The sequence below is a fragment of the Phaethon lepturus genome, unplaced genomic scaffold (assembly GCF_000687285.1).
Source record: "Phaethon lepturus isolate BGI_N335 unplaced genomic scaffold, ASM68728v1 scaffold37548, whole genome shotgun sequence".
In the NCBI taxonomy this organism is placed as follows: domain Eukaryota; kingdom Metazoa; phylum Chordata; class Aves; order Phaethontiformes; family Phaethontidae; genus Phaethon; species Phaethon lepturus.
In genome coordinates this window covers 6,586-23,362 of record NW_010560465.1, presented here as the reverse complement: position 1 = coordinate 23,362, position 16,777 = coordinate 6,586, and the positions used below count along the sequence as shown (strand labels likewise).

The following is a 16,777-nucleotide window of genomic DNA, read 5'->3' as shown; positions in this document are numbered from 1 at the left end:
TGAAGTTATAATTAAAGGTGTTCTTCACTATGCAGAATACTAGCTGTAGATGATATAGTAGAGAACTTCAGAGTTATGCAGAAATCCTTTTTGTAAACCTGATATCCTACCTAATTTTTGTGTACTTTTACTTTTTTACTGCATTGTTTGATGCAACGAACTTTCTACCTAAAAGGCTTGAGTTAGGGAAGTTGTTCAGGTAGGAAGTAGGGGTGTTAAAAATGAGAGTGAGGAAGGGTTAAGCATTTGGTATCTGAGTTTACTGTTAAAAGAACTTTTCTGTTTACTGGGGAGGAAATGCATCTTACTTAGTTTGAACTTTGAGGATACAGCTTCACACTTTTCCTTTCCTCCTTCTTTCCCTTTCCTTTTTGCAAAAGCCTTAAGTTCTCACATTCATATCATACTGCAGTAAGCCATCTCTGCATCGAAAGAAGATAGTCCTTCTGAATTGATCCGCACTGGCATAATTAGCATTGATGCTTAAATTAAGATGCAGTATCTACATGTCTGATCTTTTTTTTTTGATTGTCTACAGATTCATGGCATCATCTCATACGTAGTTCATGGTTTTAAAGTTTTCTTCACAGCCATTAAGTCTAAATATGTCTTTTAAAGTAAGCACTTTTTTCCCGGAAGTAGGAAAGCCCTGTCTCCCTTAGACCTTTGAGTCCATCCTATGTGGATGTGAAGCATCAAGTGAAGGAAAAATACAGCTGTGAGAACATAGAAGACTACCTTTGCATTTCAAAGCATTTCCATTAGGGGGAAAAAAAGATCTCTAGACATAACACTTATTCTTTATTATGTATTAGTAGTATTATGAAAATAGCTTTATGATATATTTAAGTAGCATTGAGAAAAATGATCTGAAAAAAGGCTTCCTGCATGAATCCACATCCAGAATCACTGCCAGAGCTAAGATGAAAATTCAGGTGGTTCTGGCTTTAGGCTAACAGAGCACATTGCTTCCTAAAAGGAATTAATCTAGTTTGCTTTCCTTTTATCTTTACAAATAGATACTTTTGCCAAAAATATTCCCCATTGTTCTAGTTCAGTATAAACAAGACATCAGCTGATTACATGTATCTTTAATGCTATGTTGTTTAAGCTTTGGCAGCCTATATCTTCACAAGGTGCCTGATATGCTTACAGCTGTTGACATCATGTGCATGTTCTTGTAGCTGCTCCTTTAATGTTGGATCCATAGGGTAAAGAATTTATGAAAACAAACTCACCAAAATGAATCTGCCCAGTGAAGTAAGGCACTTGCTTCCTGTTTTCTTGGCAGTTTTCAGTATTAAGTTTTATAGTTCTCTGGGAATTCAGAAAACAGGTTTGTGGAATTCACTGAGCTTTTAAGTCCATCACTAAGTACTAATACTGTTACCTCGTGTGAGTATAAATAAATATCTACGTGAGCAACTTGCCTACATATGACAAATAGAAACATTAGCAGATTGAAGGATAAATGTCTCGAGGACCATGTTTCATAAAATTTGGGCCAACTGTGAGCTTTAATAATTAATTTTTCCATTAGAACTTCAGCAAACTTAAACTTTGAAATATTTGCTTGTGTTGTAGGGAAGAGGGAGCTAATTAAAGCTTCTCTTTTGCCTCATCTTTTTCTCATTCCTTCCTGCTTTTTTGAAGGAGTCCGTTAATAGCAATATATGAATGAACAAAAGAATAAATGTGCCTGATGAAGAAGTACAGTAAAAGAAGAAATTCCAACTTAAAGAAGGGCACCTGACTAAGCATTGTTTATATTGTTATAAGGGAAGGTTACTCTGACAACTGTAACTTTGAGATTTAAACCTATTCTGGTAAACAGTTCATCTCCTAATAGCTGAGCACTCTGTTGAGAGAAGTTGGCTTGAAAATGCAGAGGTCTGAAATATTTTTGACTCATGTAAACCTCAAATGAAATTATTTGAGTTTTGTTAGTGTTTTGTAATTCACACATGCAACATTGTCCTTCAGCAAAAGCAAATAAAATACTTAGGTTTTTTCCATCGGAAAAAAGCTCAAAGTACTTTTTTTTTTTTTTAATGAATAGTTAGTAGAAGTAAATTTTTCAGTTTGTTTGGTGCTAGTGTACATGATGGGTAATTATTTGATTAACTTATTGTGCCTGTGCACCCCCTTTGGCAGTGTCTTTAGCATTTTCTCAATCATCTCCTGCTTCTCAGCACAGAAGCAGCTGGTGTTACTGTCATTATTCTTTTTTTTAATTTCTTTAGGCAAGTATGAATCGTTACGGCATAAAAAGGCAGATTAGAGGTTCATGGAAGCATTTTATATCCTCCATTGCTGAATCATTACTTGTGTGGCAACTGAGCCAGAGTCTTTTCTGTGTATAGCAAAGGTCATATAATAGAGCGCCTTTTAGAAGACTACTGGCCAGCATGTTCTCTTTCCCCATCCAGAAATTACATATGCTACTAGGCATATGTCCTTAAACACCAAAACTGGCAGAATTTTGATAATACAGTCTGTAGTTGTCATAAAGGCGAAGTTGGTAGAGGTACGAGTTCATTACTCCAGGAAGAAACCTGTTGACAGGCAAGTGTTGGTGGATGGCAAGGCTGGCCAAGTCATGGGAGAGAGATGAAATCATCGTAAGAGTCCATACCTGTTACATGCTCTAAAACTGAAGATTTTCTGTTAATAGACAAGTGTCAGTTTGAGCAGTATACCGTGCTGTGTTTTATCCATTTTCAGCAGAATATTAGATGTTCTGAACTTTGCTTTTTTCTCTGATTTTTCTTTGTTTTTTTCTTTTTTCCTTAAAATGCAGGAATATTCTGAGGACAGCAATTCTGAACCAAATGTGGACCTGGAAAATCAATACTACAATTCCAAAGCTTTGAAGGAAGATGATCCAAAAGCGGCATTAAGCAGTTTTCAGAAGGTCTTCTATCTTTATAGTCTCTTAATTTTATATTAATTGACATTTAAAAATATTTGCTTATCATTCGAGTTACTTTCTGGAATTTTAAGAGTAATGTTTATAGATTAACTTACTAATGTGCTGAGTTTACCACTGGGCAGCTTAGACATCTGGCTGGACTGCCTTTCAGGATCATAGTAGGGAGTATAAATAGGACATGGAGCAGTCCTCTTTTATTGAAGAACTGAGTTTTTAATCTTCAGAATTTGCTAAATTAATTAAACGGTCTGTCCTGGTTTTGGCTGGGATAGAGTTAAATTTTCTTCCTAATAGCTGGTATAGTGCTGTGTTTTGGATTTAGTATGAGATAATGTTGATAACACACTGATGTTTTTAGTTGTTGCTAAGTAGTTGTAGTGCTTACACTAAGTCAAGGACTTTTCAGCTTCCCATGCTCGGCCAGCAGGGAGGTGCACAAGAAGCTGGGAGGGGGCACAGCCAGGACAGCTGACCCAGCCTGCCCAAAAGGATGTTCCCTAATATATAATGTCGTGCTCAGTATATAAAAGTGGAGTTGGCCGGGGAGCGGGAATTTCTTCTCGCTATTGATCACTGGGTGGTGGGCAATTGTTGCGTTGCGCATCACTTGGTTTTGTATATTCCTTTATCAGTAATATTATTATTATTTCCTCTTTCTTTGCTGTCCTATTAAACTGTTTTTATCTCAATCTGCGAGATTTTTTTTTTTTTCGATTCTCTCCCTCATCCCACCTGGGGCGGGGGGTGGTGGCAAGTGAGTGCCTGTGTGCTGCTTAGTCACTGGCTGGGACTAAACCATGACACAGTCCTAAGTGAGTTTTCATGTGTCAGCTATAGAAGCCAGATCCATTCAGTTTTTAAAATGAAACGACATTTTCCCCATTGTCTTATGTAATGTATTATGTTTGGTTTGCTATCTGATTCCAAAGCTTTAAATATATATATACTAAGTGACACAGAGTTTCTTTCCTTCATGTCAGTTTTAAATTTTTAATGTTTGCACACTGCCACCAGAAAGCAACATGTTAGATTTAACTTGAAAGAAAAAATAGATTTTTGCATCTCTTGGATTATTTACAGTGTATATAAATGACTTAGTAAAAATTTTAGAAAGTTGTTTTTTTTTTTTAACAAAACTTTCCCTTAACTGTGTTACATTAAAGCCTAGAAGTCTTTCTGATATGTGAAGAAACTATTCAGTAATTCAGAAGTGTAATTTTTTTACTAATTTAGTCAAGGGGTGTGTTTGGTGTTAGACAACAACAACAAAAGTCTATAAATAACAGTCCACCCTCCCTACATCAGCTAAATTGTGAAAACTAATAAGATACATACCCCTCACTAACTTTCTGAATAATATCAGGAAAGAGTAAAATTGAAGAACAGGGCAGAGTGAAACATTACTTTGTAAGGAACAAAGTGGGGGGGAAGGCATGTACGGGGTATGTGCATTTTAAACAAGATGCAAATCAATTTAAGTTTGAATAAAGCTTTTATATATACTGTTTTTAAATTCTTCTATTTCAGGTTTTGGAGCTAGAAGGTGAAAAAGGAGAATGGGGATTCAAAGCTCTGAAACAGATGATTAAAATAAACTTTAAATTGGTAGGAATTAACAGCTATTGCTTGAGACTAAATGGCATAAATATGTATTGGATCCAGAGATCTTAAGTTATTATTCTAATTTATGGCTATGGCAACTAAATCTGCCAGAACTTGTCTTTTGTGGACTTTAATGGCTACTACAGACGTGGCAGGGAAATTGTGGTGGTTGCAAGTCAAAGGCAAAATGGATGCAAAATAGCTACTGTAGTCAGCTGATACTCACTGAAAGGTTGAGACTCAGTCCTTACTATCCTGAGGTATCATACCACTGAAACCAGTAATGTTTCTACATATATGTACTTAACCAGAACAAACGAGTGAAAAATTTACATGCTACATATGCAACCATTCCAAACAGTTGTATAGCCAGCTCTGTTTTCTTCATTGAGATAAATATTTTAAATGTCTATTCCATGCAGTCTTGCTGAAGTTATTGCTGATTCTGCTGCTTATGAATAAAGTGGTGATGTAAAAGTTCCTAATAACAACCGCTACTGCGTAGTCTTTCTATGGATGTGTATTTGCATGGTATAACTCAGTTTTTAATCATTAAAACAAAAAGTATAATGTAATTTTATTTTTCTTTTAGACTAACTTTCCTGAAATGATGAACAGATATAAACAGCTATTGACCTACATACGGAGTGCAGTTACAAGGAATTACTCTGAAAAATCCATCAATTCTATTCTTGATTATATCTCTACTTCCAAGCAGGTTAGATCATCAGTTCTTTCATCTTCATGGTTCTCCCTTCTGCATTTTTAACAATGGACTTTTTTGTGTATGGTAGTCTGTTGGTTTTGAGTCTTTTGATCTTAGTAGAGAACATTTGCTGTATTAATTTGTTGTTGTATGTTAAAATATATTTCCCAAATTTAATGGATTCACATAACTTTTCATAAACTTGTCTTTTTTGACAATGTTTACGTGGGATTTCTATGCTAATAAGTAAATACTTTCTTTTTTTTCTTTTTTCTTTTTTTTTTTTTTTTAGCATAGTAGCTACACACTATAAGTGCCTCCTCAAATATGATTTGTAACTAAACAATACTTTTTTTACTTTGGGGGGAGAGGGGAACCTTTGAAAAACTTTGCAATGAAGTGTTGGTGCTAAATGCTGCCTGTCTTTGAGTGTACTGTGCAAGCTAGGTACATGTTCATAGATACACAGCCCAGCTCCTTTTCTTTTGTGATGTAGAAGCTTTACAGCTTAGAAGGCTCTCCTAACTGACTACCTGGAAGTAGCACCTGCATATGGAAGATCACTGATCTTTAGTGATGACTCCTCTGTCATTATCACAATCCTTCCTGTCCTGCCACTCATAGGAAATGAAAGTTTAATAGTCGAATGATGGTTTACTCTTATGGTCTAAAGGATTGCCTTAGACTACACCTTTTTGGCAGAGGTCAGTGTGTTTGGTCTAAATGAAGCTGGAGCCAGACCTGGAGTGACAATCTGGAAATCTTAACTTGATTTATAGCCACAGATATATTATCACCAAAAGAACAATGCATTCTCTGTAGAACCTTTGTTAAGGTCAAACTCAGCACTTTGGTTTCCACTTTGGATGTTCAATTTTCAGGTTTTGTGCAAAGAACTGGTTTGATGTGCTCAAGAGCTTTCTTTCGCACAGCATTGGTAGTATAGAAAGAGGAAAGCGTCTTTTCCTTTGGCCATTTCTTTCTCTTTGTAAATTGTATTTTCTTTTTGATACATAAATTATTTTTGGTTTTCTTCTTTTAAGTAGAAACAACGTTGCCTGTTAGAATTTTATCACTTGGTTATGTAAGATGGGCTTGTATAATGTGGCTTTCATTTTTCACTAGCATGATAGATGGCTGCAAATCTTAATTAAAAAGTATTCCCATTTTATATCTATTTCGTATAAGAAAAGCAAGTATACTTAGTTTTGTTACTTTAGAAGCTCTTTTTTACAATCTAAAAGCAGACATTCAATAAGATGCAGATACCATTCTTATTTTGAAGTTCAAGCATGCACTTGCAGTTTGTTCAGATTGACTTTATTAACAGGTACAAATTTGCTGTTTACAATTATAGAATTCTGATTTTTTATGTCAGATGGATTTGCTTCAGGAATTCTATGAAACAACACTTGAAGCGCTGAAAGATGCTAAGAATGATAGATTGTGGTTTAAGACAAACACAAAGGTAAAATACATAACTTACTGTTTTTTTGCTTTTGTTTGTGACACATTCAGCTAACCCATATAATTGTGAAATCTTAGTAGACCTTAGTATTTCAACTTTTTTTTTCATTACAGCTTGGCAAATTATATTTAGAACGAGAAGAATATGGAAAGTTACAAAAGATTTTGCGTCAGCTGCATCAGTCATGCCAGGTACCTTTATATTCTAAATCATTGTAGCTTAGTAAACAACATGGATTTTTTTTTTTATTTTTTTTTTTTTACATCTGTTGTTGGCCTTTGAGGCATGTTGCTGAGCTTTAGTACAGAGGGAAGAAGTACTGTGCTTGCTTTAATTTGTTATCTGTTTGATAATGTGAACAAAAAATAAGTGTTTTATTCCTTGCCTAAAGATGGATTTTTTAAAAACTATTCACAACTGCTGATTAAGTTTCCTCTTAGTCAGGTGAAAGAATGAGAAGCACATATGAATAATCTATAATGCATAGACGTTTATTTTAAGATTCCAAGTGAGCTTTGCTCAAAAGTTAAAGTACAGTTATTACTTCCCCATTTGGAAGGGAAAAAAAATCAGCTATGCAGCCTGCTGTGCTTGTTTGTGTCCCCTTTTCTTCCTCCAACATGGAAAATGGGTTACAAATATCTGGGAAATGGTTCTGTTCTAGGCAGCAGAAGAGTCATATGTATTATCTCTATATATATGTATGTGTGTCAGTCATCACATTTATATACTGAGAGAGTGTGGTTTAAGGAAACTGGAAAAGAATAAAGGGCAAAGTTCTGAAAGGTGTTGCTTGTTATAATGAAAACATTTCATTAAACCAAAATACTGACTGTTTTAAAAAAGGTCTTCAAAACTTGGCCTGTGATAAGTTTTTTGAGTATTATGTTTTGTGTTAATAGTTATATAAAAATCTTAAAGTTTTAGGAATATCCTTATTTCTGACAGTAAATTACTGAGAGTATTTGTTAATAATTTTTTTACTAATGTAAAACTGAAGTTACTGTTCTCTTAAAATTTCACAGTATTTATTACTTAATCTATCCTAGACTGATGATGGGGAAGATGATCTAAAAAAAGGTACTCAACTATTGGAAATCTATGCTTTGGAAATTCAAATGTATACAGCACAGAAAAATAACAAAAAACTTAAAGCACTATATGAACAGTCATTGCACATCAAGTCAGCTATTCCTCATCCACTGATCATGGGAGTTATCAGAGGCAAGTTAATCTTGAATTTTTCATTTAACTTCTGTTGCATTGATTAGTTTTACGAAAATCTGATAATGTTTTTTTCAGTTCCAACTATAAAGCTAGAGGATCGTGTAGATTCAGAGGCAGACAAACCATATGTGACTGAAGGACTAATGCAGTGGCCACAGTCTCATCGTTTAATGTTTGCCTCCTATAGGACCTCAGTTCTGCTGTTCTGGTGCCCAAGTACCAGATGCACTGGTCGGAAGGGCAGGACAGTTGGCTACATGTTGTGTAGGAGAGAAGCAACAGAAGAACAAGAGGAGGACTTGAACTGTTTGACACCATGGCAGGCAACAAAGGATAAATGCAAAGGCATTTGCAAAGGATAAAAATAAAGGCTTGACCCAACTGTGAGCGGAAGGGACTGCTTCTTTTTTTCTGCAATCCTCTTTTTAAATTTTGCTTGATGTCTCACCTCACTAAAATTCATCAGGAACTGAAGGACTTTAAGATGTGTTTGAAATTATCCGTAATGATGAATTTTAGTGGAAACATGCCGTGTGTCTTGAAAAAAACTTTCTCCAGAATACTGTTGTGCCTTCCCTCTTTCGCTGGTGTAGGCACTTGCACAGACATTCAGGCAGCAGTGGGTACTTCAGGAGATACAGTGTTTCTCAATTTTTCTCTGTGGTTTTGCTCAACAGATTGGGAAAATTCCATAAAGACAGGAAGTCCTTTGCCTTTGAAATGGAGATAAATTCCATTTCAGTTTTTACAGTATTTTAGCATAAGGTTAAACAATTATTGGCTGTGAGGATTAGTGTTCTTTTGAATTTATGGTGTGGGTTGAGTTTTGTTTTTTCTTCTTTAGAATGGCTTTATTCAAATGGCAGTGCTGTATGTGAAGGCCCTAATGCTTTTATTTTTTCTAGCAATTTCAGAGAATGAAAAGACTCCTGAAAATATTTCAGTAATCTATTTAGAAATAGCGTGGTACTTCTGAGTACAATTATTGTAGTCAGCAACAAGCACACAGTGTTCCTTTTCTCTTCATCTGTGTTTTCTTTTCAGAATGTGGAGGCAAAATGCACTTAAGAGAAGGAGAGTTTGAAAAGGCACATACTGATTTTTTTGAAGCGTTCAAGAATTATGATGAATCAGGGAGTCCCAGAAGAACCACTTGCTTAAAATACTTGGTCTTAGCTAACATGCTCATGAAATCTGGCATAAATCCATTTGACTCTCAGGAGGTATTTTTTTTCTTTCTCCCCGCCCCAATTGATAGGCAAAGTACCCAAAAGACAAAAATGGAAAAAAAAAAATTAAAATCTAAACATGCATATTGTGCTTTCTGTTCTGTGTAGGCTAAACCATACAAAAATGATCCAGAGATTCTAGCAATGACAAATTTAGTAAGGTAAGATTTTAATTTTTCTGGAGAAGAGAACAAAAAATAAAAAGATGTAGTGTCCAAACCAGAAGTGGAATATTTTTAGAGGTGGCTTTTCTCTGCACAGCTAACACAGTTATTTCATAAATATCGGGCAAATATTTGTAGACTGTTATTCATAAGAAACTTTTATTTACTATGACAGACCAAAGTATCTATACTATACCAGGTAGGGGTACAGAAACATACTGTTATCTTCTACCATAGTGAATTTCTTCCACAGTGGCAAAAACCTAATTTATTCCCTTAAATAGAGTTGTCCCACCTTGTACTGCAACTTGTCTTTAGAGTTTGGCTGATTATATGTGAGAAACTGAGATGACTGACTTCTTATACCAAAGTCAATAGAATAATTAGATGCATAGATATGTCATGATTACTAAAGGAATTTCATAATTTAGGAATATGAAACTGAACTCTCAAGTGATCTCCCCTATTCTTCAAACATAAGTGAAAATCAGAAGAATGCTTCATTATCTCTTAGAAGCAACTGTGATGTGAGACCTTTTAGGGTATTATGATCGTCAGGCAAAATAAATTGAACTGAGGCAGGTTTTGTATACTGTGCAGTGAAGCAACCTGTTCCATCTACTCTATCCTGTCGAGTAAAAAAAAAAAAAGAACAATGTGTGGGAAAACTTTTCTCACCTTTTCATTACGTAAGAAGTTAACGCCTGCTCACATTTTGAAATACACAGTTGATCTCATGTTGGGACAAACCTTGCTCTGATACTGCTGTAGTCATACAAATTTTTTCTGAAAGTGAGGATGTTTATCCATTATTGACATAATGATGAATAAATTATCTGGCAGTTTGTTAAGGGACTATTTCTAATAATTCCACTTTAGACATGTCTTTTCTACTTCATTGTCATAGTTTCATGTGAATTTGAGGCAGAAGGAACTCCAGATGGCCTTACCCAGTCTGATTTTATTCATATTTGTAATTTATATCTTTTATCTTGACATTTGAGTATAACTGCTGCTTTGAAATTAATAATGCAATTAAAGCAGTGTAGATAAGAAATATGCAGGAGATAAAATCAATTCCAAAGATTACACTTATGTTTTTAATGCTTCCTATACTCTCAATTGCAAGCTTGAATGTTTGACATAAAAAGAGACTTCTGGAATAAACAACAAAATATTTTAAACTGAAATTCCTTTTAATTATGAAGTAAAATTTACTGGTTTGATGTAATACCAGTCCATTCCACTCATATAACTCGATTTATAAACTGCTCAAGTTCCACCTTACATTTAACAGTCGTCTTTCTTGCCCCTTTTATTGATAATAAAGGATGACCTTTTTTTTTTTTGTTGACCAGTTTAAAAACAATTTGAAAATGTACAGAGACTATGAAGGAAAAATAGATGATGTTTTTTAAATGTTTGATGTTAGTATTAAACAGAAGTTGAGAGCATGTATCGAACACTGTCTTTCAGGTTAAATATTGATAGCCTGTAAATTAATATAACTAAATTACTGTGTTAGTTTGATTAGTTAGTAGATAGTCCCTATTGCAGCTGACTCTTTCTGTAAGAAAAGACGATAGATTTGAATTGTAAAACCATTGTATTTCAAGAAAAAGGTCTTGTTTCAGTGGTTACAGCTCTTACTTTTAAACGATGCTGTGGTGCCACTACTGAACAGTATGTGTCTAAACGCACCTGTTTTTTGTAGTCCTTTCTCAGGTAACAAGATTGACTAGTTAAACAATATATATATACTAAAAATAAGCTATAAATAAAACTGTAATATTATGACAGAATTACTGATGGTTAATTCTGGAAGTCAGGATTTCTTCCATCTTCCAGTATTTTTAGAGTTCAGCTTAAGACACACATTGTAGAAACAGCAACAGCCCTCTAGACTCTTTTTAGCTTTTATTTGTTCCATAAAGTACAGATTCACGAAGCCAAAATTCAACTAATGCTACTTTTCAGAATTGTCTATTTTTAGGGTCTAGACTTGTTTGAAGAATAACTTCTTAAAGTACAAAAGTTTTGAAACTAGAGTGCACTTGTGGAATAACTAAATGTTCATACTAAACTTTTGTAAATGCTACTAAAATTGAAATAGGAGAAAGGTAATTTCTGTTCCATCCCATCTTGAAATAGTTTTTCCCTATAAGGGTTCTGAATACAATTATTTGCCACCAACACTTAATACAGGTTTTTTTTAGAAGATATAGAATGCAGTCTTACGAGTTTGTTTAACTTAAAAATAATAATTCAGTCTCTTGTTTTCTCTGAAGTGCCTATCAGAATAATGACATCACTGAATTTGAGAAGATTCTGAAAACAAATCACAGCAACATCATGGACGATCCCTTCATAAGGGAGCACATTGAAGGTATTTTTGCAGGCTATTTACGCCCCCCCCCCCTTTTTTTTTCCACTACTTGGCAACCTGCTTCCCACCCCACCCCTTACCTCTCCTGGGTTTTATTTTCTTCTTGACAGAATAAGAGTTCTTTGTAATTACTTGTAGACCTTTCCTTTACTGTTTCCAAGTTCTTTAGAACTTGGTCAAGGCCAACATGCATCCAGGCATGAAGAATGACTGTGAAGAATTGCAGGAATGATGGAGAAAGTTCTATCCACCATATCCAAGAGTGGATATGCTAAGATAGTATCTATGGTGGTGTTAGGCACGGAATATTTTGAGTGCTGGCTTGTTGTTTTGGTTTGGTTTGTTTTTTTTCCATTGGAAGGATTAAATGAAGGCAACCCTTAGTTGTAAACATTGTTTGTGTCAGTCTCAACAGTCAGATAAGTTTATAAGGCTAGTTTATAAGGTTGATTTCCTGCTTCAGATTAAAGACAAAATATGTAGACTGTGTAATGAAGGTTGCATTAATAAATGTGTAGTAATAAAATATGTAACAAGATACATAATTCTATTGTATATGTTGAAAACAATGTTTGGATTTATAGTACCTGTACTTAATAAAACAGGGGAATGCACTAACACATGCCCTTCCATTCCGTTAACATGAGAAAAGAAAGTTACCCCCTACATTTGTCATGTATCTGAGAATTTAAAAGTCTCTTCACTTGAATATAGTGTCCAGTTTTTCAGGTAACTTCTGTTTTCATCAAGAGTAGGGCTTACTGTGGCATTGCAAAGTCACTTTTGTTACATGAAATAAGAGTTAAATCCAGAGACCTGGTTTTCTTACACTTTTTGTATGTAAAAGAGAACACGGCAAACAGCAGGGGAAACTAAATATAACCCCTCTACTGCTGTTACATGTCACCTACGGGTAAGCTTCAAAGTCTTATAGGGAGGCTCTGTAAGATTAGAGATGGATGCTTAAGGAAGAAAGTATGACAGAACTGGAAAGCAAAAGAAGGAAGACAGTTGAATCAAAGGATTGGATGATAATAGCCTGCTAGTGATATCTAGGGGGAGAAAAAAAGACATTCTCATCTTTTTCATTCTGTGGTGATACAGAATGTGTGTTTGTGGTTATAATGTTTACATACCTTGCTTCAGTGTTTTAATCTCTTTAGTTTTATTGAGATACATAATCTGGTCTTCAGTATTATTTTTCATTATATAAACAGTCCTTGTGTAACTAGTTAAGTAAAAATGGATCTAGGTCTTTTTTCTGTTAATTTACAATTGTAATTTATGCTTTTGTTTTATCCAGATTTTCTTTAATAGTGCAGCCATTGTTTTAGAAATCGTTACATTATCTTATCTAAGACAAATCAGGCACTTCATGCAGACTCTGTTTTATATGTCTTCTTCAGTTCTTCATCATAATTATACCATTAGGCCCTGATATTTTAACTTGAAATGTGAATATTCGCCATGAATTTAAATGTACCTAGACTTACTTTCCAGAGCCTTAAGAATACCTCTTCTCACTTCTGTACAAGGCAATCATTCTAGCCATAAATTAGAGGGGAAGACCCACTGTGCAGTAATCTGTATGATTTATCCAGTTAGTTTGAATAATCTAAATTTTTACCTGGGAATACGTCGCTCCATGTTTAAACAGTTTTCAACTCTTATCTGTGCATCTTCAGAGTTCATATTGCTTGGGTCCCTTTATTTTGCTGTGCTTTCCCACCTCACTGAATTACTACCTTAAAAGATCGTGGTATTTAGGATATCTTTCTACATGGAGCTGTACTGCATCTTTATACTGTTGGTTTTACAGTATTTATTTTTTCTTCTCTTACAGAGCTTTTGCGAAACATCAGAACACAAGTGCTTATAAAATTAATTAAGCCTTACACAAGAATACATATTCCTTTTATTTCTAAGGTATGTGTCAGTGGAACCTTGCATTTGCTTAAGTAAATGATTAACTGTGAGTAAGAGCTCTCAAATAAATACAGTGCTTCCAGAAATAGAAGGTCTAAAATATAATCTAAACCATAAAGTAGTACTGAGGCACTGCTGGCAGCTTTGCAGTGTGAAAATGTAAATTTCGAGTGTTGTCCCAATGCTTTTTGTAATGTGTACTATGATATACTTCTAAAATATTCAATTACCATGTTCTACTTGGTGTAGAAAAGCACTTTTCTGAAGAGAAATCTAAAAAGTGAAATTTGTATAATTTAAAATGTAATTATGAATGTAAATTTTATGAACATAAAAATCCAAATTCTAATTCCTTTTGGTCAAAAGATATCTTCAAATGTCCATGTTGTATGAGTTACAGAATTGTGGTAATAGAACAAACCAACAATTAAACTAGAATCACTGGTTTCATTCCCTAATCTGGAAAGAACAAAATAAAAAAAACAATGACAAAAGATTACTATTGCCATCTCCTGAGAGTCTGATTTTTCTTGCAAAAATTCACAGCATTCCAAAATATATCATGAAGTATTACAGATGCTTATTTTTTATGCTTAAATTTGCTTTAGAGCTCTGTATGTTTGGGGGTTTTTTTAAGCTAGCCTTAGCATTTGTAGAACTTGCTTGAGCCAGAAGGTGCAATTAGCTCCTCTAAATGGTTTTGAGTACAGACCCATTCTTTTCTGATAATTATTGTCTTATTTCCCGGTGGTTTTGCTGTTTGCTTTTTTTTTTTTTTCTTTCAGTAAGCCAGCAAAGAACTAATTTCTGGAGCTTCCCAAAATTTTGCTCTAGCCTCTTCAGCCTTTTCTGATATGTTACTGATCTCTTGATCACTGGCTGTATATAATTTGGGTGGAGTTCTTTAGCTTGATAGATCATTATTGAATTTATACTTTTGAACAGTAAGAAACAGCAATGAAACCAAATTCTGTATATGAAAATAAAGGTTGGAAGGATTTAATGTTGCAAAACAGAGTAGCAGCATAATGAGTTTTCTTTTTCTTTTAGGAGTTAAACATAGATGTAGCTGATGTGGAAAGCTTGCTTGTGCAGTGCATATTGGATAAGTACGTACTTTATTGATTCCTGATCTTTGATTACTTTAATAAAAGAATACCAGAAACAACAAAGCAGTATTTTTGTGCATTGTGACAATACTGGTTGATCCTAGAACTGAAAGTTAATGCTGCTGACTTTGTTTGGATTTGCTTGGCTATGACCAGTAAAGTATATTTGTAAGACATGAGCCAAGAATATTATGGAGACAGATTGAGTGGCATGTTTTTACTTTGATTTTTAATTACGTAATAAATTACACGAATTATTATGAAATTATGAAAATTATTATTCTTGGTAACTGCTGCTTATATCCATATATATTTTCAAGTTGACAAATTAGTAGTCTGCTCTCCTTCACTTGAAAAACTTAACTGCAATTTGTAAAATCCTTTTTTTGGAGGGTAACTTGTTATATCTACTAGGAAAATATAATCCATACATGGGTTTCTATTTTAATTTATTTTTACATAAATCTCCATATTTCATGATTCCTTACCTTTCAAGAACTCTTTACGTCATATTGCTTCAGACTTTATATGTGGGTCATAGCTAGGGAGATAATATATGCAATGCCTAATGAATTAGTTAATTTGATTTCCAATCATGATGACAGCTAAATAGGCAGTACTGCCCAGCATAATATATTTTTAAAGTGCTGAATTCTGAAATGGACTTGGTGTTTCTCTTGTATAACAATGACCTCTTATTTTACCTCTGATTTATTGTTAGTTGCTATTTCCATGTGCATTAGCAATTTATTTATTCATTTACTTCTAGCACTATACATGGCCGAATTGATCAAGTCAACCAGCTCCTAGAACTGGATCATCAGAAGAGAGGTGGTGCACGGTATACTGCGTTAGATAAATGGACCAACCAACTAAATTCTCTCAACCAGGCTGTAGTCAGCAAGCTGGCCTAACAGAAAACAAGCTTTTACAAACATACTTAAGGCAACAGTGCAGTGATGTAAACCTTAAAAGAACTGGGAATGGCAAAACTACTGTCGGTTGGTGTGCCCTGAAATTATTGGAGTTATGGCAGAAGTGCTTTTTTGATCAGCTGGTTTGTGTTTTGCTGCTGCATTTATCCCAAGAAAAAAACAGCTTTAATCTCCAGAAGAAAACCAAAATGCCATGGGATTTATGCTGTATTGACATCTTGCCCTAAACATACAACATCCTAGTAATTTGTCAAAGGGCAATTAATGACCAGAGAGAAGATTTTTGTCATTATTTTAAATACACTGACACGTTACTGTTGGTTAAATTTAAACATGTTTTACGTGCAGAAATTCTCTCACAGAAATAACCTGCAATAACTTGAAATGCATACCCTTTTGAACACTTCTTTTTCTCATGTATAAATTGAAATGTTTGCTGCATTTTGCAAAATGTCAATCCTCCAAAAATGTGTCCGTATATTTCTGTACCTGCAGTGTAGTAAAGGTTTAGAAGAAACCCCATAATTATAGTGGCATACTGTCACTTAGGTTTCAAGCAGCAAAATAAACAGTGCAGTTCAGAAATTGTACAGTTTGTTTCTTGATGTGCTTTCATTATACTTAATTTTTACTTTTGTTATTTTTAAAAAGAAAATAGGTATTACTTCATCCTCACCTCACTTATGAAGGACAATATGTAGATTTTAAGTCTAAACCTTGATATTTTTGATTTTTCTTTTTTCTTCTCCCTTGACATAGTTAAACATAAATAGTAAAGAGTTTAAAAGCTGACATTTAGCAGTCTTGATAACTGACTTTATCTCGCAGGATACCAAACTATTATCAGTCCTGTCTAGTTGATGTTGGTGGGTATTTGGCATTTCTCAGGAATGTGCTAATTTTTTATTTTGGTACTTCAGGAATAGAGGTTTGCCAAGCAGTACCCTAGGAATAAAAATGCAGACCCTGATTGTTATCTCTCTTGGCCTAATCTGTGATCTTTTTGGCCAAATTCAGTTTATACAAAAAGACATTTGTGTGTATAGAGCGGGGACCAAGTACAGTGAACTCAGCGATAATGGAATCTGTTCTG

General features: G+C 34.3%; 1 protein-coding gene across 1 annotated transcript; it reads left to right on the top strand.

Annotated features, from left to right (window-relative positions):
- The first annotated feature begins 2,803 nt into the window (after positions 1-2,803).
- COPS2 (COP9 signalosome subunit 2) lies at positions 2,804-16,393 on the top strand. Its single transcript, XM_010293683.1, has 12 exons — positions 2,804-2,914; positions 4,460-4,537; positions 5,127-5,252; positions 6,619-6,708; positions 6,822-6,899; positions 7,758-7,932; positions 8,980-9,158; positions 9,273-9,325; positions 11,617-11,714; positions 13,558-13,640; positions 14,691-14,749; positions 15,519-16,393. Exons 2-12 carry the CDS (start codon positions 4,514-4,516, stop codon positions 15,661-15,663), a joined length of 1,110 nt encoding a protein of 369 aa, XP_010291985.1. The 5' UTR covers positions 2,804-2,914; positions 4,460-4,513; the 3' UTR covers positions 15,664-16,393.
- Positions 16,394-16,777: the final 384 nt, after the last annotated feature.